General features: G+C 39.8%; 1 protein-coding gene across 9 annotated transcripts in view; it reads left to right on the top strand.

Moving 5' to 3' along the window:
- The window catches only part of PFKFB2 (6-phosphofructo-2-kinase/fructose-2,6-biphosphatase 2), a 38,813-nt gene that overhangs the window by 10,897 nt on the left and 7,325 nt on the right, over positions 1-20,591 (top strand). For 3 of the 9 annotated variants that reach the window (XM_081916383.1, XM_081916384.1, XM_081916385.1), the window contains exons 8-17: positions 466-590; positions 1,584-1,791; positions 3,226-3,372; positions 3,940-4,044; positions 5,568-5,697; positions 6,395-6,457; positions 7,380-7,450; positions 11,004-11,195; positions 12,887-12,909; positions 14,961-20,571. In XM_081916383.1, coding sequence (XP_081772509.1) covers positions 466-590; positions 1,584-1,791; positions 3,226-3,372; positions 3,940-4,044; positions 5,568-5,697; positions 6,395-6,457; positions 7,380-7,450; positions 11,004-11,195; positions 12,887-12,909; positions 14,961-15,027 — 1,131 coding nt within the window. In that variant the 3' untranslated portion in view covers positions 15,028-20,571. Of the gene's footprint in view, positions 1-465; positions 591-1,583; positions 1,792-3,225; positions 3,373-3,939; positions 4,045-5,567; positions 5,698-6,394; positions 6,458-7,379; positions 7,451-9,740; positions 10,613-11,003; positions 11,196-12,886; positions 12,910-14,960; positions 20,572-20,591 lie in introns of those variants that run through there. The other 6 variants (XM_081916386.1, XM_081916387.1, XM_081916388.1 and 3 more) reach the window with 6 other exon arrangements.

The following is a 20,591-nucleotide window of genomic DNA, read 5'->3' as shown; positions in this document are numbered from 1 at the left end:
TGGGGGGTGTAAGTAATAGCTTTTGGCAATGGCTACTTCCTTATATGCAGAGCTTGAAGAAAATAGTGTTGGTTTAAGTATGGTAACTTAAGGCTAATGGATGTATTTACATAAGTTATGTAAGACTTTGGAAGCTAAAATTAAGTCATCAAATTATTGACCTTGGAACATATTTTTGGCACAAGCTTGCAAACAGCATGCATTGAAAGGTAATAGAAAGGGCAGCCCAGTCTATCTATTCCCAAAGCAAATAATGCACTATTCATTTAGTATTGTCCTTTGTTTCTGTGCCAGGGTGAGACAGACATTTAAACAGTATCTTTTTGTTTGGAAGCTTAGGGATGTGTGTTGGAGACACGCTGCTTCAGGAGCAGCCAGTCAGACACTTATTTCACTAGTGTTTTTTCTTTTCTTTTTATGTATAAAGTTTGCTTAACTTTTGAAACAACTTTCTTTGTTGATCAGGAAGTGAAGGTTTCCAGCCCTGACTACCCAGAGAGAAACCGAGAGAATGTGATGGATGATTTCCTAAAGCGAATAGAATGCTATAAAGTCACCTATCAGCCTCTTGATCCAGTTAATTATGACAAGTAAGAGGCAGGACAAAGGAGTCGGGAGATTTTCAAGTTGTTGTATGTGTTTGGGGTGGAAATGAAGCCAAGAAGAGAACTATATGTGGTGACAATTCAGCATTTCCACAAGGATATTGTATGAGATATCAGAAATTCATATGTTCTAAACCAACAAGGGGAGAGGAAGTTCAAATGAGTTGACTTCCTTTCCCCCCACACTTGTTTAGAACATGCGAAAACACTCTTCATAGTAGCAGAAACAGCAATCTCTTATACAAATATCCATTCTTGCGTCCTGGGAATGTTCTAATATTCCTCTCTGCTTAGAATTTTAAGCACTATCCTTGCATGTTTGAAGTTCTCCATCACTGATAACTGGAAACACTTTGTAAAGAAAAGAAAGGTGTTTTTTTCCTTGTTGTTCTGTACTCTTAAGAGACTAAGCATTCATCACCTTAGCACAAACATGTCTGGTTTGGCTCACAGAGTTGCACTGTCGCTACTGTAAGTGTCAGTGTTGCCAAAGTTCATAATTACCTGGTTTGGAAAATGAATTTATCCAGCTCATAATCAACATCATTTCCTGTAGGTATTTCTCTGCACATATGAAGAAAATCATTTCTGAGCTGAGCAGTGAGTTTTCAACTGCCCTATGCATATTTATGTATTTTTCATCGCCAGCCCTATTTCTTGGTTCAGGCTGGGCTATGTTATACAAAAGCCTCCCAAAAATTATTTTTAGGGCCCTGGCAGATCTCTGATGAAGCTTATAAATTCTGAGCCAATTCCAAATCCAGCTGATGGGAATTCATGCCACACTGTATCCTGTATTTATGCAGCAGTTTGTGATCCCAGTGGATATGCTGTTGTGAATGAGTTCAGTGATCCAACTTTACATGCAGCTCTTAATATGTACACATTCACTTATGGGTTGTGAAACATGTACATATAGAAGAAAATACGTATTGAATTATTATATTGATAATGTTTCTGGTGTTTTCTGAATTCCAGAGACCGTTCTTTCATTAAAGTGATCAACGTAGGGCAGCGCTTCCTTGTCAACAGAGTCCAAGATTACATCCAAAGTAAAATTGTCTATTACCTTATGAATATCCATGTTCAGCCACGCACCATCTATCTCTGTAGACATGGTGAGAGTGAGTGCAACCTGGTTAGCAAGATTGGTGGGGATTCAGGCCTGTCAGCGCGGGGGAAGCAGGTATGGTCTACGCATAAGTTTTGTTGCACTCTGTATTGGCATTTTAAGAGCTAAGTTGAGGGTCAGATTTTCTGCCAAAATTCACCTTCATTTGTGCTAAGCATAGTCACAAGTCACAGCAAGCCATACTTAATGGTTCAACATGAATGCTCCTTCCTTGCACCAGGAGGAATCAAACAAGGATCCCTTCATTCAGTTCATTCAAACCAAGGGTTGTAGTTTGGGAGTGAGACAAATATCAATCCTTCATTTTGGGCATAACTCTTAGCCCAGGGATTTTGATTTGTTTCCTCCTACTGTGAGTGGGGACAAGGTGCAGTTTGCTCGTGCATGTTAAGCCATGGTTTACGGTGCACCATGATGTGCCAATGCAGCCAATAATTGCAAAGAAAAGAATCATAATCCTAAATTCATCACCCTGCTAGGGTTTCTGATGGTAAAATTGTTCCGTTTATTAAATGGCTTTCTGAGAAAACACCTACAGATGTTTCATTCATTTATTTGAAACCTCAAAGCAGTTTTCTTCATTATTTAAAAACATGCAGAAGATGGTTAAAATCAACAGTAGCTTATACATATCTGAAAGTTACACAACTACAGTCGTACCTTGGAAGTTGAATGGAATTCATTCTGGAAGTCCATTCGACTTACAAATCACAGCTTCTGATTGGCTGCAGGAAGCTCCTGCAGCCAATCAGGAGCCTTGGAAGCCCTGTCGACTGTTCAGGTTCCAAAAGAATGTTTGCAAACCAGAACAATCATTTCTGGATTTGCGGCACTTGGGAGCCAAAACGTCCAAGTTCCAGGGCATTCGGGATCCAAGTTACAACTGTATTGCTTGTGTATCGATTTAATCATTTTTTTTTTGTAAGTCAAAAGCCTCGTTCTTCAGTTAATTTTATAGAGTTGTGTGTGATCGTTCATATTGGATAGGTTCCTAAACTTAAGTCAAAAGTATACTTTTACTTGTCTTCACAGATACATTCTTTCTAGAACAGGAGTGAGGAAATGTTTTCGTATGAAAAGTCAATAGCCCATAGGAAAAGTCAGTTGCTTGTCACAGCCAGTGGTAGACAAAAACCACAACCAAAGCTGGTGGAGTTTGCTGCACTGCAAATCTCTCTTTGTTTTTGTGGAACCCCATTCTTGTGGGCTGCATGAAATTAAGGTTGGCTCTACTCCTATATAAAAAAAATATGGCAAATTCTGTACCAAACTGTGTTTTTACATACTTTTGGGAAAGTGTGCTTTTCCAAGGACTCCCATCATCTGTCTTGATTCTGCATGCCCTTGTAGCTACCTGCCCTAGCATTGTGAGCAGCATCAGACTTCGATTGGTATTCTCATATTCTTAATAAAAGAAGAGGAATCTTTCCCCAGGACAACAAGCTAAAAACTGCTTAGGCATCTCAATTGTATTGTATTGTATCCTAGTTTGCACAAGCATTGAAAAAGTTCATCAAGGAGCAGGAGATTGTGGATCTGAAGGTTTGGACTAGCCAATTGAAAAGAACTATCCAGACAGCAGAGGCCCTGGGAGTCCCATATGAGCAGTGGAAGATATTGAACGAGATTGATGCTGTGAGTAAAATTACAGAAAGGCCACGCACTGGTGGCGAAGACGGTGGTGGGTGTTGCAAGTGATTTGTTTTGATGTAATGATAATAATCTAAATAAAACTTTACTTCCTTCCTTCAAGAAATTACAAGTAAGCCAAATTTTTCAAAAAGTATACCGTAATTAGTCTAAATTTCAGAAGTTTGAAGCTCAGTCTTGTGAAAGGTTAACACACAAATTCATGAAATGTTCTGCATTTTTGGATGTTACTCATTTTGGTGCATGATGTCCTGAGCTCTGATAGGAGGAAGGGTGCAGTTAAAACGTAACAGACAAACATTTAAATCAAAGGAAGTTCTGGCATACTCAGTAGTGTTTACTCCTAAATTAGTGGGCATGAGATTACAATCTCAATGTCATCAAAATTATGGAACCTCCATGTTTTGAGATAAAACCTTCTATAATCCACTGAAATTATTTTCACTCTTTTGTAAGTGAATGCAAACTGGTGTCACATATGTTAAAAAGGGGAATTTCTGAATGCAGATAGCTTTTCTTTTTATCTTCTGGAATTAATTCCTATTTTGCTAGGGAGTATGTGAAGAAATGACCTATGAAGGAATTCAGAGGAAGTATCCAGAAGAATTTGCACTTCGAGATCAAGATAAATACCTTTATCGCTACCCTGGAGGAGAGGTATGGAGCTTTTATCGTCAATTAATAAAATATTACTGCTTTGACTTTATAGTTTTGAAGGGATAGGCGGTGATCAATGGTAAAACAGCTAATACAACTGCAAAATACAGTAAAACAGGAAACTACAGCAGGGACTCTTACTGAGCTGATTCAGAAGCTAAGACAAACCATTATATCTCATAATGGGGACAAGTCAAAGTGAGCTCCTCCTCACCTCTCTTCCAGAACAGTAGTAAAGAGGAGATCAGAAGCTTGCTTTTGTTTTTGATTAACTGCTTCTTGTTGTTTTGTCCACTGTAGCAAAATGTGGGTAATCTTTACTGTACATTCTTTGAACCAAGCCAAATTCAAACTGTGGTTACAGTAGGGATACTACTACTACTACTAATAATAATAATTTATATCCCGCCCATCTGGCTGGGTTTCCCTAGCTCCTCTGGGCAGTTTACAGCATATAAAACACAACAAAACACCAAACATTAAAAAAAGAAAAGATATCCTATACATGCAACAAAGAAACCAATAAATCGAAACCAATAATAATAATAATATCAATACAGTAATAATAAACAGTTTACAATTATACCCTAATTAAAGTAACAACCAACCCCAACCCAACAAAAATGAAACAGAGGAACCAAAATTAGAACCGTTTAAAACATTTTAGCCAGTTGCCCCAACCCTCCTTGCAGCTGTGCTGATGAAGAGAGAGAGGGGAGCCTGGGAGCCTGATGGTCACTGCAGCTTGTTTCCATAATAGTTTATCATATTGTCTGAACTGACCCATTATTAGGTCTCAATTTTGTATTGTGAATATCTGAATTCATTGTGACTTCCCTAGGTAGCCTCCTTCCACATCATCAAAATTGTGACTTTTTTTGGTGAAATTTAAGTAGTGTTTTTTTTAAAAAAAAAAATAAGGCATATTCTTAAGCTATACTTAAGTATGGTCGGATAGATTTCAGGCATTATGATTATTCTCATAACTTGGAAGAAAACCTGCTGATCTTTAAACTAGTAATTACTTCTAACTGTGGGTGATTCTGCCATAACTTAGAATTGTCACAAGGGTCCACTTAAGGCATTTGTTGTTTCTAAAGGAAGAGTCAGAAAATAAGTCTTAATAGATTATGGTGATTGATTGATTAATTAATTAATTAACTAACTAACTAATTGTAACAAACTCAGCTAGGGGGCAGATTCAACTACCCAGTTCCAGTAGCGAAAGCCAGAACAAGGACTTCTGCTAGTGTAACAGGGCTTCCTCCCTCTCTCTGTCCGCCCATAGTGCCCCTTCACTTCCCCCAGATCTGCACTGGGGGGTAAAAAGAACCCCAAAAACAGTATATAGGGGAGCAGAGGTGAGATTGTTCCATTAGTGCAAGCATTTCTCCTTAGTACCACATTGAATTCCACTGCTGGTTTTTTTAATATATATATTTCTGATCGCTTTGAAACTTGTGAGGTTGTAAAATCAGGTGAGTGCCTTTTGTTTCTGGTAAATATTTGTTTTTGTTTCCTAGTCTTACCAAGATTTGGTCCAACGCTTGGAACCTGTGATTATGGAGCTAGAGCGTCAGGGCAATGTTCTAGTTATTTCTCATCAGGCAGTTATGAGATGCTTACTGGCCTATTTCCTTGATAAGAGTGCAGGTAAGGCGCAGAGCTGTTTTTTGTACTTCTGCTATTATGAAGCACGTTGTTATCTGGAACAATGCGGGCCCAAACTGCACATGACCTAAATACATTATTAGGAACCACATCACTATTAAAAACATACTGATGCAAATCACCCAAATGCAATATTTTCTTCAGTGCATCAGTTTATGGGAACCAGATTTATCATGACACCCGAAGCTCATTCCCCTCACTGCAGTTCCAACATTAACAACTCCTCTGTGCCTATTATCCTATTTCATTGTTCTTAATTTTCATTCTCATTATGACTGTACACTTTTATTTAAAAAAATGCTTTGGCTACAGTTCCATACACACACTTCACCTAGGAGTTATCCAGAAGGGACTTATTACTGTGTAGACAAGTGTAGGATCTTACTTCTTGTAAACCGCTTTGCGAGTGATTTATACTGGATATAATTGCACAGACTGATAGAAATTATCTCTTGCTAATTGGCTTTTGCACATCTACATCCTCCAAGCATTATAGTCAAGGTACATTCACACGTTTACCACAAAGTTCCTTCTGAGTTGAGGCAACAAGGAGAGTTGCATAAAGTACATTTTGGACCATGCTTGGTAGTTTTTAATTCTTATTTTATTTGAGATTCCTGCATTGAAGGGGGTTTGACTAGATGATCCCAACTCTATGATTCCACTTCTATTCTTATAGATGAGCTGCCCTACCTGAGATGCCCTCTTCATACCATCCTTAAACTCACACCAGTTGCTTATGGTAAGTATTTGTTTGTTTATTAACGTAGTCAGGGAGAGAGGAAGCAATGATTCCAGTGCTTACTAGTGCTTAGAATGTTAACTTGAGACAAGGTTCAGATTGCACCTGTTTCACAGAGCTAGCAGAAAGTCATTTCACCACCCTGAATCATCTTTTCTCCCACCTCCTATAAATTGAGGGACTGATAGGGTTGTGTTCAGTTTGTGCTCTTTTATCTGCAGAAGTGCCTTTGCCATAGCAGACACACATACAGTCATACCTTGGATCCCGAACGCCTTGTGAGTCAAACATTTTGGCTCCCGAACGTTGTAAACCCGGAAGTGAGTGTTCCAGTTTGCGAACATTCTTTTGGAACCCAAACATCCAACATGGCTTCCGTGGCTTCCGATTGAGTGCAGGAAGCGCCTGCGGCCAATCGGAAGCCATGCCTTGGTTGTTGAACGTTTTCAAAAATCGAACGGACTCCCGGAACAGATTCCGTTCGACAACCAAGGTATGACTGTACTAACAGAAGAGGAAGTTCCCCCCACAGCTCCCAGCAGCCCCCCAAACCAGCTCCAGAGTGTTGGAGGACCATCTGGAGCAGACGGAAGGTAGCATAGAAGGAGCTGCAGAGAGAAAGAAGCAAGAATGGTCAAAAAACGCCCCTTCTTCTAGCAAAAAAACAAGAAGCACCAATTGGATTGCACCTATAACCTGTCCTGTGTTGTTGAATTCTTTGCCCAAATAAGAAACAATCCAGACTGAATGTTGAGAAAACTTGGGTGCATACAGTAGAGCCCCCATCTCTTCCTCAGAAGCATCTTTGTATTTCAGTTTTGGAGTTAAAATTAACGCTTCAAGATTTTTTTTCTCTGTGTTTATTGTCTAATAATGTAGTAATGCATGATTTTAAGTGTATTCCATTTTCACATTTATGAAGGCTGTAAATTGGAAATGATTTCCCTGAATGTGGAAGCTGTGGACACACACCGGGACAAGCCACCCACAACAGTATGTATAATATATACCAGCCCTTTTCTGTGTATTCTGTTTTGTTTGTTGCTGAACTGAAAGTTTGACCCACGACTGTTAACTTGATGTACCTAGATTTGAGCTGTCAAGTCTCATTAACTTTTTACAACTTAGGCCCAAGTACTTTGGTTTCATTGGGCTATGGGTACAAAACACTTGGAAATCAATGGGAAGCTCCTAGTCCACTTCAGATGGGGCCTATTGTGCTTTACTCATGAGGAGGGTAATCTTTTTCTAGCACACTCAGCTCCCCCCACCCTCGGTTCTGAGAAAATATTGTTCCCTTCTTGTAGTTTTTTCTCTCCAAAATAAGCCATGGAATATATTATCAGATTAGAACTGAGGGATCAAATTTACAGTGGGAGAATTCTCATATATGTGTGCATGTGTGCCTATTCTCATTTTTTGAATGCTTTGAAAATACTGTTTAGGGATGAATAATGTATTTCTTAGGCTATTATTTAAAAAATGCATAAAGGGCTATCATGATAGTATTTCTTTAAAAACCTCAGACATAAATGTCTGATCTTCAGTTTGAATGCTTTAGAGCTTTAAAGTATACTGTTAATGGTTTGGGAAGTAAAACAACAACAGCACAGTTGCGTTCCAGATATGGTCCATTTTGTTGAGTTGTAAAATATAAAGATGCATCCTTAGACTTAGTAGCTCAGGCTGCAACCCTGTACTCACTTGCCTGGGAGTAAGTTCCACTGAACTCGCTGGTGTTTCATTCTGAGTAGGCACATCTAGGCTTTGTATTGTTACTCTTGGCATGCAAGATACGTGAACTGCATATCTAGATACGTGAACTATAAGATGAATCCAGGCAAGTATTTACCAGGTCACTATGTACTCCCTGTGGACATAATCACTTGAAAACCTTTACCTCCCCTGTCTGTCTAACCTGATTGGAAATCTGAGGAAGCAGGAAAAGAAGTAAAATCTCACCTCACCCATGCAGCAGTCATCATGTAACAGGTGCTCTATTGCCTCTTTAAGAGGTTGCCAAAGTACAGGATGAGTCCAAATTCTTGTACACACATTGTATGTTCTTGTACTGTACTAAAAGGCTGAAATGTAACCTTTGCATATCAGTTTGTCATAAGTGGAGGGAAATCTTGTACATTATTTCACTGAAGTGCCAAAATAGCAGCGAGTATATTTGATATACAGTAGTTATTTGGGGGGAATAAGATTACATTATTACAGCTTGAAACCCAACTTTGCCTTTTTTTGGTTGCTTAATTTACTGTAAGAATGTGATTGCTGTGAGCTTAGTGCCATTGTACCAACAGATCTAATGCAGGTTGCTAAAAATGGTTTAGTCACAATTCAAGATTTATTTATTTTTAAGCATTCAGTTAGGCCTTTTGCCCTCAGCTCTGTAATAGCTAGTATGCAATAGATACTGCTTAGCAATCTTATAGCAATGGTTCATTCAGTTCAAAAGCATTAAGTGCTTTGAATATGCAAAATCCGCATGAAACTGGTACTACATTACAGCATGACATATATATCCTATGAATTTGCTGGTTTGAAGTTTTTATTTTACAAGGAAAATAAGTCCCAGGGCATTGTTATGACCAAAAAAATACTAGGTGGTTTCAATATACTGGGAACCACTGCACTTTTGGGATATTTTAACCTAGCTTCCCTCAGTTTTTACTTTGAATAAAATAAATGACCGGAATGTTCTTTTGAATTACAAAGGTATTTTTTCTTCTGTTTCTCTGAAACAAGATGCCCTCTGCTCTGCAGGAAGGCCTTCTACCCCCTACCCTCCATCCTCACCTCTCTTACTCCATCTAGATTTCAAATGATTAGATTTGCTGTTTTTTCTGGGACTCACAGAAAGCAAAACAATGATGAAAACGCTGAAGGGCAGAAAAATACATTTCAATGTGTAGCCACAGTAGGGTGAAAGTAAGCATGAACTACAGGATTCAACCAAAAATTTTTATGACTTTGTTTAAATCATCTTTGTTTTGTTTTCGGGCTTTTCTTTCTTTCTTTCTTTTTTGGTCCCATTCTAAGCCAGTGTCGAAAGCCAGGAAAGTGGTGTGCAATACTGTGTCGCTAGTAGGCACTAAATCCATAGAATAGAAGGCAGTATTTATGTGGTTTTTGGGTGGTTACCCATCCAAGCCCTGACCAGACCCAGACTTCCTTTGGTGGCTTCATGGGCCTTCAGGCAATTCCCTGGCCAGTATGCTCAATAACATTTGGAACAAGTATTACTGTATTCACATGAGTTTCCCCTTGATTTCAGGACTAATCAAGGAAACTTCATGAAAAATAGAAAATAAATGAATGAAACTGAACAGCTTGGCATTGTCACTATGTTGACAGATTCACCCAAAGGGAACAGGTGTTATAGTTCAAGTGCAAGGGACAGTGCTGAACTTTTGCTTCTTGCCAGTTCTTCCGTGACATTGCTGTGCTATAAAAGAGACCAAGGGCTTAAAGCAGAGGAAGGGTTCGTAAAGACTTATTTCTGTGACTTCCTGAGAGCTCTTAGACTAGCCCAAGAAGGCTTGTGTTGGCCCAGCCCTGCAACCAGGAATTTGTTTGCTAAGGAGCTCTGAAGGAGCTCTATTTAAATTGAGCATCACAGTGCTGCTTTAGCTGCAGCAACAAAATATTCACTCGAAATGCTGTAGCCAAAAGTAGACCCTGAAAATCAGGCTGCCCTAGTGTCACACTTCCAAACAGCTTATGTAAGAAAAATAGCTGAAGTCATCTGATCGGTGAGCAAGAATTATATCCTGCATGCAGAGACCTTGAGCATGCAGCATTTAATATTTAACCTGCCTGAGCGGTACTGAAGGATTCCCTACCTGGTAATACTCTACTCATTCATTTGTATTTCCCTTTTCTTCTCTAAGAAAATACAGCTGGACAGAAATGAACCTTATTTAGGTTTATTTTGCTGATGTTTTACTTACAATATTTATACTGTTTTCATAGGCAATAACAAGGCAGGGTACAAAAAAACTAGATGTATATAAAATAAAACAACAGTTCACAATAACACAGCTGCCTCCTCCCTGCCCTTATGAGAAGCACTTGGAGGAAGAGAGAAATGTGCCCGTACTCCTTCACCGCAGGAGAGCACACCATATGAAGCAAAGATATGAATATCAGTATGCAGGTTTTGGTGTCCTCGGGTGTCTTCCCGTGTAAAAGTTGGGGTGTCTAGGCGACGTTTCGACGAGGTCTCACTCGTCATCTTCAGGCTGGTGCTTTCGGCTTCTTGTTACTAAGTAACAAGAAGCCGAAAGCACCAGCCTGAAGATGACGAGTGAGACCTCGTCGAAACGTCGCCTAGACACCCCAACTTTTACACGGGAAGACACCCGAGGACACCAAAACCTGCATTCCTGTACCCGTGAAAATCTACGAAAGCGAATATCAGTATATATATATATATATATATGCCTGGCATCAACAATATTCAGTGGTGTTTTAACTGTGGTTTAAAATTCTGTGATTCGATTTCTCACCCCTTATAATATCCTCCATTTTCAATCAGAACAACCTTCCCAAGAGCCAAACCCCTGTAAGGATGAGAAGGAACAGCTTTACACCACTAGCCAGTCCGGACACATTAAAACGTCCTCGCAATTACAGTGTTGGGAGCCAGCCTCTCAATCCGGCAGGGTCTCTTCTGTTCCGGGAGACTCAAGACGGGGCTGATCAACAAAAGCTGCAAGACAGTGTTCAGGTGGTAATATCTCTATCCTAATCTTCTATTCCAATTTCAAGCACGGCAAAAATTGTGCAGTATTATGTCACCTGTCACTCCTTACTTCAGAAATTGACCTTTTCAAGCCAATTGAAAGCTGGTGATGCTTTACGTGAGATTATTAAACAGAACCTCCCATCAAAAGTCAGGATTAAAAGAACCTACTGTGCATGATTAAGATGCTTCTGTGCGTGCATTGCGGGGAGGGGGGGATAATTTCCCTTCCAGCTGCAGCCTTTTGCACCACATTTGTTAACCTTTAGGGTATGACTTTCACAAAAGTGGAGTAGCTCAGGAGGCCTTGATGCAAAGAACTCTGTGTGGCCTTTTAGATTTTGGCCAAAGGGTTCATGTCAGGCCACTCCAAATAGCTATGTACTTTGAAGTATTCTGGTTTGAAAATTATGGGTGGACACTTAAAAGTAATAATGATTTCTGTTGCTGCAAAATTTTCCTTTTTATGAGGAAAATATGTTTCTAATGCTAAGCAAAAGCCCTTTGAATAAGGCTGTTGTCTAAAGTGAGCATTTTAAGACAGATTTGTCAGATCCATAGTAGTTTGTAGCTGAGTGCATGGGCTCTACACAATATACCCAACATATACATAATTTCTTACAGTGGACAGTCATATTTGCTATACAGTGGTACCTTGGTTGTCAAACGGCTTCACTCCCGAACAAATCAGCTCCCAAACACCACGAACCTGGAATTCCAGGTTCCAATTTGCAAACGTTTTTTGGAAGCCAAACATCTGACACGGCTTCCGATTGAGTGCAGGAAGCTCCTGCAGCCAATCGGAAGCCGCACCTTGGTTTTCGAACAGTTCTGGGAGTCGAACAGACTCCCAGAATGGATTAAGTTCGATAACCAAGGTACCACTGTACTATATATGCAGTAATTTGCTGCAGTTTTCTTTGACCCATGTATATCCCTCAGATTGGATAAATAGTTTTCAGCAGCATTTCCAATATCACTGCAATTTTGCTTGCTGATTTGCATTTTGCTTTTTTGCTTTTACATCAGCTGCTTATTTCTCAGGCTACAACATAGTGCTCTGTTGCTTAATAAAACAAAGACCCAGTTTCCAGGGTGTATGTCAGACAGTAGTCTCTGCCAGAGCAAGTTCCTGGAGTGAGGCTGTAGATTAAACAGGATTTCAGACTATTTGCAATCTCTTTATTTGATATGGAAGTCCAGGATCTTTTTAAAAAAATAAAAATACCCAGGTTTGTCACTGTAATATATGAGAAGCAGATTGATGGAAGAACAGGAAAAACTGGTGCTTGCAGAGCCTTTCGGCAATGACTTCAGTATAAAAAACAGTAATTGATAGTAGGCCTCACCTCCAACTAATAAGTAGTTCATGCTAAAACTGAAATGTGTTTCTTGGGCATGGTGATAAAAAAAAATAATGCAGATGATCATTTGTTCTTGTAGCTTCTGCTCACTTGCTTTGCTTGCGGAAGGAAAGAGCTATATGTAATTATGCTAGGCCGGTAGCCATTTAACAGTCACTGACTTGCATTTTTTCAATAATTTTGGATGCAAGTTAACATTGGTCGTCTTGCTCATGAAGACTGCTTTCTATGTGCTGTTCTGCTTTCTTGCTTTTTATATCTTCATTGAACTGCAGCTTGAGCTTTCCTATACTGTTTTTTCTTTCTTTGCAGCTTCAAGTGGGAAGTGCTTGCCTGTGAGTATCGTTGTGAACAGCTTGCATGTGTAATTGTATGTTTTTGAGAAATAAACATTTACCAAGAGATGATTAGAATTCTGTTTCAAAGGAATGTACATGGAGAGAAAGTACCAAATAATTCTCGTACAAATTAAAGCCCCTTTAAGTTGGGTGTGATATTTTATAGCTCAAAGATCAATATCCATTTATAGAAAAGTGACTTTTCTTTCAAAATGAGCAAGATGGATGAAGCACAACAAAGAATCAAGTATAAAACCTTTCTTTAAGTAAGCTTGCTGAAGCTGTACAAGCATTATCTTATTAGGACTACTACAATTTATCTTTTTCATACTCCGAAGATGTGCTACGTTTTAAGCCAAAAATGAAAAGCATGACTGCAGGGGTTTGCAAATGAGTTTAAAACATGAATATAAAAGTTTGCCATGTACTGAGTCAGACCACAGGTTTAGCTAGCTTAGTTTTGTCTGCTATGGTGTGCACTGATCTCAGGCTGTGTTCCATCCAAGTCCTGCTACTTATGATCCTATTTCAACTAGAGATGCCAGACACTGAACACAGAATAAAATATTATGAATACAAAGCATGAGCTCTGCCATTGAACTGTGGTCCCTACAAGACTCCGTGCTGTTGCACTCATGGGGAAGCTGCACTAGTTTGCAGTTACCTATTGAGTCTACAGTTATTTGTAAGTTTCTCTAATGGGATGAATTCTGGGCTAAATTCACAGCAGTGTATTCTAGGCATGCCTTGCATTGCCATGGAGACAGGATAAAAGCAAATTAATGACAAAGCATTTTGACAAAGGCATCTTCTAATCCCTTGATACGCAATCTCCTCTCAAGGCTCAGTTTACAGGAATTTTGTAAATCATATATTTGCTTCCCAATAGCCCTGTAAAATGACACATCTGCATCTCACAAAAAGTCGGAGATTACTGTTGAGAGGGTAAGGCTGAGAGCTGCTGGTCACATTCCAGTACCAGGAATAGTGGGAAGAAGTTCAGAATAGTGGAAGCAAGCTACCACGTTGCAGAAATTGCCAAGTGTGACTTGGTACCTGTAGATTCTTAGAACCTGTGCACTATTTTGAAGAGAGAGTATCTGTTAAGTAATATGACACACACATTCTCTGGCTATATGAACTAATATAATCCTACCAGGAGTGAGTACAGGAATGAATGCAGGAACATCAGACCATTGGTCCATCAAGCTGATAGACCAGTTTTCCACACTGACTGGCAGCAGCTGTCCAGGTTTCAGATGGGAGACTCTCCAAGCCCTACCTGGACCAGGGACCTTCATCCAGCTGCTCCACCACCAAGTTACAGCCCTTCACGCAGGAGTAAATATAATGAGGAGGTGTAGGTTATGACCATGAATTAATGAGAGAATGAGAGATAACAGAAGAGTAAATAAATATAAGTGGAAGAAATAAGAAAGGAAATTAAGAACACAGGAGAAGTTCAGAGATAGGAAGTCACAGAGGCTCCTATACCCCTGTATCTGACTTATACCCATGTATAAGCTCTGTCACACTCAATGAGACTTATTTGTGAGCAGACATGCATAGGACTGTGTTGTAAATGTGAGTCATAAGCCATATGAGGAGACAGACTTTCTGTCATAGAATGTTGCATGAAAGAATTCATCTGTTAACAGTTTGTGAACATTCTGTGACATCACATTGCTGCAGCCAATTGCTATCGGACATGCTTAACAAATCATCTAGCAATTGTGAATTGGTTATTGCATATTTGCTCGCTCTCTCACTCACACACACACACATACACACATACACTTTGTAAAAGAATCCTCTGTCTTTTCTTGGTAAGGAAGGTAGTCAGATCAGATCTGATTCTGCTCTTGCAGTGCTTGTGTGCTGCAGTCCTCCTGAAATGTCATGCCTTAACAGTGCCAGCTAGATGTGTCTAGCACACCTAGACATTGTCAGTTGTCCCTGAGAAGCAGAATACAAAGAGTTGGAAAATACTATTCTCACATTATAATGTGAGAGGATATGTCAATGGCATGTTATTTCCCTCTCTACAGGGAGAAATCAGACGCAATCATCTGTGAGCCCCTGGTCTCGCTACCACCAAGTGAGATTGTCCCATGAAGGAGGCATTTGCTGCAAACCTGCACAGAATGGCCAGTCTCTTAAATTTCCTTCCCCTTCTATTGCTCTGCATTCCCCTTTGCAGCATTACTAAATGTAACTGTGGCAAGTCTCTCTTTGATATATTAGCTTTTTCCATTTTGTGTGTGGACCTCACCTGTATTAATATTTGTAAATCTGTGGTTATTTTTGTAACATTCCCCAATAGCTGTGATCGTCCTGTACAATTGTGTGTGTGGAAGAGAGAGAGGGAGGTTGTGAATTTCTGTTTGTGGTATTTTTGCTTTGTGGAGTTAGATTTCTGCCCTGCATGTAATGGTGATTGTGACAGCTGCCTTGCAACACATGTGGGAGTCGCTTTTCCTTGCCATTTATGGAATGCATTTTTTCCTAGAAACCACAATCCATTTGTGGTCCCTAGCTGCTTTATGGGAGTGATTTAATAATAGAGATTTTTTTGTTTTGTTAAATATTTGCTGCATATTAGGAAATAGATGCAGGGATATGTGATTCAGGGTCTGGAATGCACTTTCGATACTTGGCACTGTTCCCGTACTTTGCCTTAATGGGAACACTCCCAAAGAAAGATTATTTGCCTGCACAATGTGCTTTATTGTTTGCTGAAAATGTTTCAGTTTTGTCCCTGGCTGTCCTGGAAACCTTTTCATAGGTTCCCATACCCTAGTGCTTGCATTTTCCCATAATTGCAATCTTGTTGGTGTATGTTTTGTAAAATGATAATAGTAATAATAATCTTGGTAAATGCTACATTTGTGAACTTTCAATAATCCACCCCCTGATAAACTTGATTCACTTTGCTGGAGGGAAAGAGAAGGCAACAGGGTGGGTCTCCTTGGTTCAAGGATTGTGAAATGCAGCCAGGTTTTGATGAATGACTGAATATTTTAAATTGGAAATTAGTTTCATTATTTTTAAACGGCTTGATTAGTAAAGGAATAAGAAGGTGGGGCAGTGATGAGGAAAAATGAGAGCATAAGATTTCTGCCCAGACCAGCCACATAAAGTAAGGATGGGCAAGCTGTAGTCCATCAGATGTTACTGGATTTCAGCTCCTATAACCCCTGGTCCTGCTGGCTCTGAGACTGATGGGAGTTGGAGTGGGGGGGGGAAACCCACAGGTTTTGTTTGCCTCCAGACTGTCAGTATTTTGCAGGAGGGCTTCAAGTTCATACTAAAGTTAGGTCTGCACAATTAAAGTGGATTAAAGTTGCCCTGGTGCAACAAATCTACTTAAAAACCACAGACTTTCTGTGGTTAGAATAATGACAGTGGATGTATCCTGGTTTCTGCTTCCTGATACACATTCAAGATGCGTAGACGTGCTTTCATCCACTGTACCTGCTTTTTACAGTTTTAAGCACTTGGAAAAAGACAGAACCACTAAGAGAGTGATGAAACTCTCCTAGAACAAAAGAATTAGTGGACTGCATACTTGAATGATGGTCACTTTCAGAGTAAACCCTCAGAATAAATTATATTCTCCAAATACACAAGCCTATAATTACATAGTAGACATCTAAAACATACAATTCCTGTTATGGTAGATCTACACAAAGCCCTTTAGAGCCTTGGGACAGCCCTAAGAGGCAAAGGTACGATTGCCATATTTCAAAAAGTGGCACAACATTGTTGAAATCTCATAACAAAAAAAAGTTAAAATTTTCTTTAAAAACTAAACTTCCAATATGCATACAGATTTTCCAAGCCATTTCTGCATTTTCTGTCCAAACACAGTTTCAAACAGCCAAATCATGGCTGTGTAAGGGAAATTCCGGACATATGGCAACCGCAGGCATAGGTGAGGAGTTTGATATCTTACATTTTGATGTATACTGTTAACTTTTAAACCACCACCCTTTAAGGAATTCCCCAGTAAAGGTACTAGACTGTATCTTGATGGTTTTTGCAGGGAAATCTCCACGAACTGCCACCTTACAGTTTATACATGCTTAGTATGGAACCCATTACCATACTTATTATTAGTTGTTTTTATTAAATTTGTTAGTTGCTTTATCTTGCCCAAGGCAACCCAAAGCAACTTATAAACAAACAGACAATAAACACCACATAGATACATTAATACAAAGAGTGATGGGAATACATTAAAAGCATTTGTAAAAGGCCACAGATGGTAAAAGGCCAATTTCCTAGTTATAGAGAAACATTTTTGCTTCTCACCAAAAGTTAAATAATGATGGCACCAGGCAAGCCTCCCTGAGGAGAGCATTCCACAAAGGGGAGCCACTGCAGAAAAGGCTCGTTCTCATGTTGCCACCCTCTGGGCCACTTGTGGAGGGGGTACATGAAGGAAGAGCTCAGGTAATGAGTGCAGGGTTCAGGCCAGTTCATATGGGGAAATGTGGTCCTTGAGGTATTGCTGTCCTGAGTCATTTAAGGCTTTATAAGTCCAAACTGGGACGCGGGTGACGCTGTGGGTTAAACCACAGAGCCTAGGACTTGCCGATCAGAAGGTTAGCGGTTCGAATCCCCTCGACCGGGTGAGCTCCCGTTGCTCGGTCCCTGCTCCTGCCAACCTAGCAGTTTGAAAGCACGTCAAAGTGCAAGTAGATAAATAGGTACCGCTCCGGCGGGAAGGTAAACAGCATTTCTTTGCACTGCTCTGGTTCACCTGAAGCAGCTTAGTCATGCTGGCCACATGACCTAGAAGCTGTACGCCGGCTCCCTCGGCCAATAAAGCGAGATGAGCGCCGCAACCCCAGAGTCGGCCACGACTGGACCTAATGGTGAGGAGTCCCTTTACCTTTAAGTCCAAACTAGCACTTTGAATTGGGTAGCTGGATGTAATGCTGTCATCACAGCATGCTTAATTCCAAATTAATTAAGCCCTGTATAACATATCTAGGTTTTGCTTTCAGAGGCAAAAGTGCATTAGCCTGCTCATCTTAGGCTAATGAACACATAAAGGAAGTAAAAGAGAGTGGGGAGCACATACTCTTTGGGAATCTGAGCCAAGACACCCACACTTGCACAATTTTTTACCCCTAGTGCTATACATTCAATTGCTGTTGTCTGTAGCTGAGTGGCCTTAAATTATTCTTTTTACTGGTAGCTCATCATACAAAGTCAGTTTTCATGTAGACGTTACAAATGGAAAGGTAACTAGTTGCTAATACTGAAACACCATGTTCAGAATGGACTGGTAGGGGTTTGTGAGTGGCATTCTATCATCATGTAAGACAAAGCTGTAGCAAAACCAATATAAGCGTGCATTGTGATTTTTCTGGTTTTTCCTGAGCAGTTATCTCAACACTAATGCAAGCTGAGCAGGCATAGAAGTAGTTTGTGCACAGACACACAAAAGATACCCAGACTACTGTTTCAACTAACTCCCAACTTTGAGAGATGACCTCAAAAAGTGATCATGTAGTTTAGCTTCTTATCTAGGACTTTATTCTGTATTACCCTTACAGAGCAACCCCAACCCTGGGTCATCCAGGACTGGGGGCATTCAGAGTGTCAGAGCCACTCCGGAATTCAAAGCAACATCAGCTCCTACCAGTCAGGAAAGGGGAGAGACCAACTTTTTTAAAAAGGAGCACCACCAGCACAAGCCAGTACCTTTGGCAGGCACAGTGAGGTCTTATGTGGTGGCGGAGCCTCCCCACCAACACCAGAGCCTGATGGAGGGACACCTCTGGCATCCTAATCGCCTCTAGTTCTATGGATCAGGGGTTAGAATTGCTCCCTTAATCTAGAAGTTCATATGCTAGACTTCAGCAGTTTTAGTCTGCAACATATGACCCAAGATTAATTCTTTTAAAAATCCTATGTGATACTTTGCTGTGGTAAGGACTCATAAATGTGCAAGCAACCGGAGAAACACTCACAGCCACTTTGCTCTTCCCCAGTCTTTTGAATGCGGCTCGTGGCTAAAGCACATGGTTAGTGGGATGAGAGCTTAACCACTAGAAAATCAGGGCTGTAGAAGATAGTAGAGACAATTTTATGACTAGGCTGGTTAAGCTGGGTTCTCCATCAGTCTGCACACCCAAGCCAAAACACATTAGACTTCAATTAGTTCATTTCAGCAAATTCATTTCCTAGCATGTTGGAACATCTCTTTTTTTCCTGTAGTCTCTTGCTCAGAGATCTCTGATGGTTCTTTAAACCTTTATTGGAAGTATGGAATTAGGAGTAAGTTTGATTGATTTATTCTTCATTTGATAATTTGTGGTCAGCATTTTCAGAGATGAATCACCGTCCTGTGTTTCTTAGAACAAATGAATGTGTTTCAAGTTAGAGGGCAATGTGCCTTGTTTTCCTTGGCTCTCTAATGGTGAACTTGAAATAATAGTGAAATCATAATAAATATTATGTGTTTATTTATATGTACACTGTAAGCAATTTGACTTTTACCAAAGCTGCAATAATGCACAAGCTTAAATAATGATCTCCTGTATGTGTAAATATGAATGTTTTGCATATGGTCAAAGGTAACTTTATAAAGATGGCATCAGAGCACTGTGGAGGTCTCTCTCAGCACGTGTGCACGCGCACACGCACACCCACACACACGTGTAATTCATTTTGCCCATCTGTTTCTTTTATAAACCTCAAAAATTTCCAAGTGCCAGAACAAGGATGTTATCATATAGAAGATGACTTTTTGCTGCAACAACTTTGTTATGCAATCAGTGGAATTTTTTTTAATTGTATAATTGAAGGCTAATGCACATAGAACTGTTTTGCTGTGCAATTTATGGTTTTGACACATGTATGCTACCTTCCATAGGCGGGAGCAACTGGATACTCAAGGATGCATTGCTTATGCTGGCTCAAATGCAGGAGGGCTCCATTATTACTGTATTGCCCCATCATTCCAGATTATTGACTAAGCAGGGACATACATACAAATGAGACCATTATTACACTCCATGGGAATCCAAATACTAATGATGTTAATTGTGGCTTAAATTAAGACCAAGGCCTAGAACCACTATTAAGTTGCATTGCCCAGGAAACAACTCAAATTTAGAGATGCACCATGGCTTTATGTGGTGGTGCATTTGTAACTATAGCCATATTTATGTTCATGTTGCTGTCGTGTGAATGAAAGCACTCAGGTAGATAATGATATTTTTCATCCTATATAATTGTAAGTTAGAATACTGCACATTGTTTCATATTTCTACATAATAGTTTCATTTAAGCAAAAATTTGCTGCCCAATTACCTACGAGAGATTTATTAGATCTTACATCTCAATCATGTCTGCTCTGTATGCATATATTCTTGGTTTATTTCATTTAATTTGCGGGTGTGTATATGTGCAATTATGCTGTGTGAATGTATACTTCTAAAAAGCATCAAACTGCCAGTTGTTGACTTTCTGTGCAGAAATAAGTAGAAGTCATAAAACCAGCAGGTTTTTTTCCATAAAGGTTGGCAGTTTTAGCCTGGAAGCCTGAATATCAATATTGTAATGAGTCATCTTAAATAATTGTATTAGCATTGTGAACTTTCTTGTGGACCAGGTAAATAAAATTTCACCCACTGCAAACCACCATGCTGCAATGCTTTTCT

Source organism: Podarcis melisellensis, assembly GCF_964234715.1.
Source record: "Podarcis melisellensis genome assembly, chromosome: 6".
Lineage (NCBI taxonomy): Eukaryota > Metazoa > Chordata > Lepidosauria > Squamata > Lacertidae > Podarcis > Podarcis melisellensis.
Note: the sequence above shows the minus strand (reverse complement) of the source record. Positions and strands in the feature narration are given on the sequence as shown.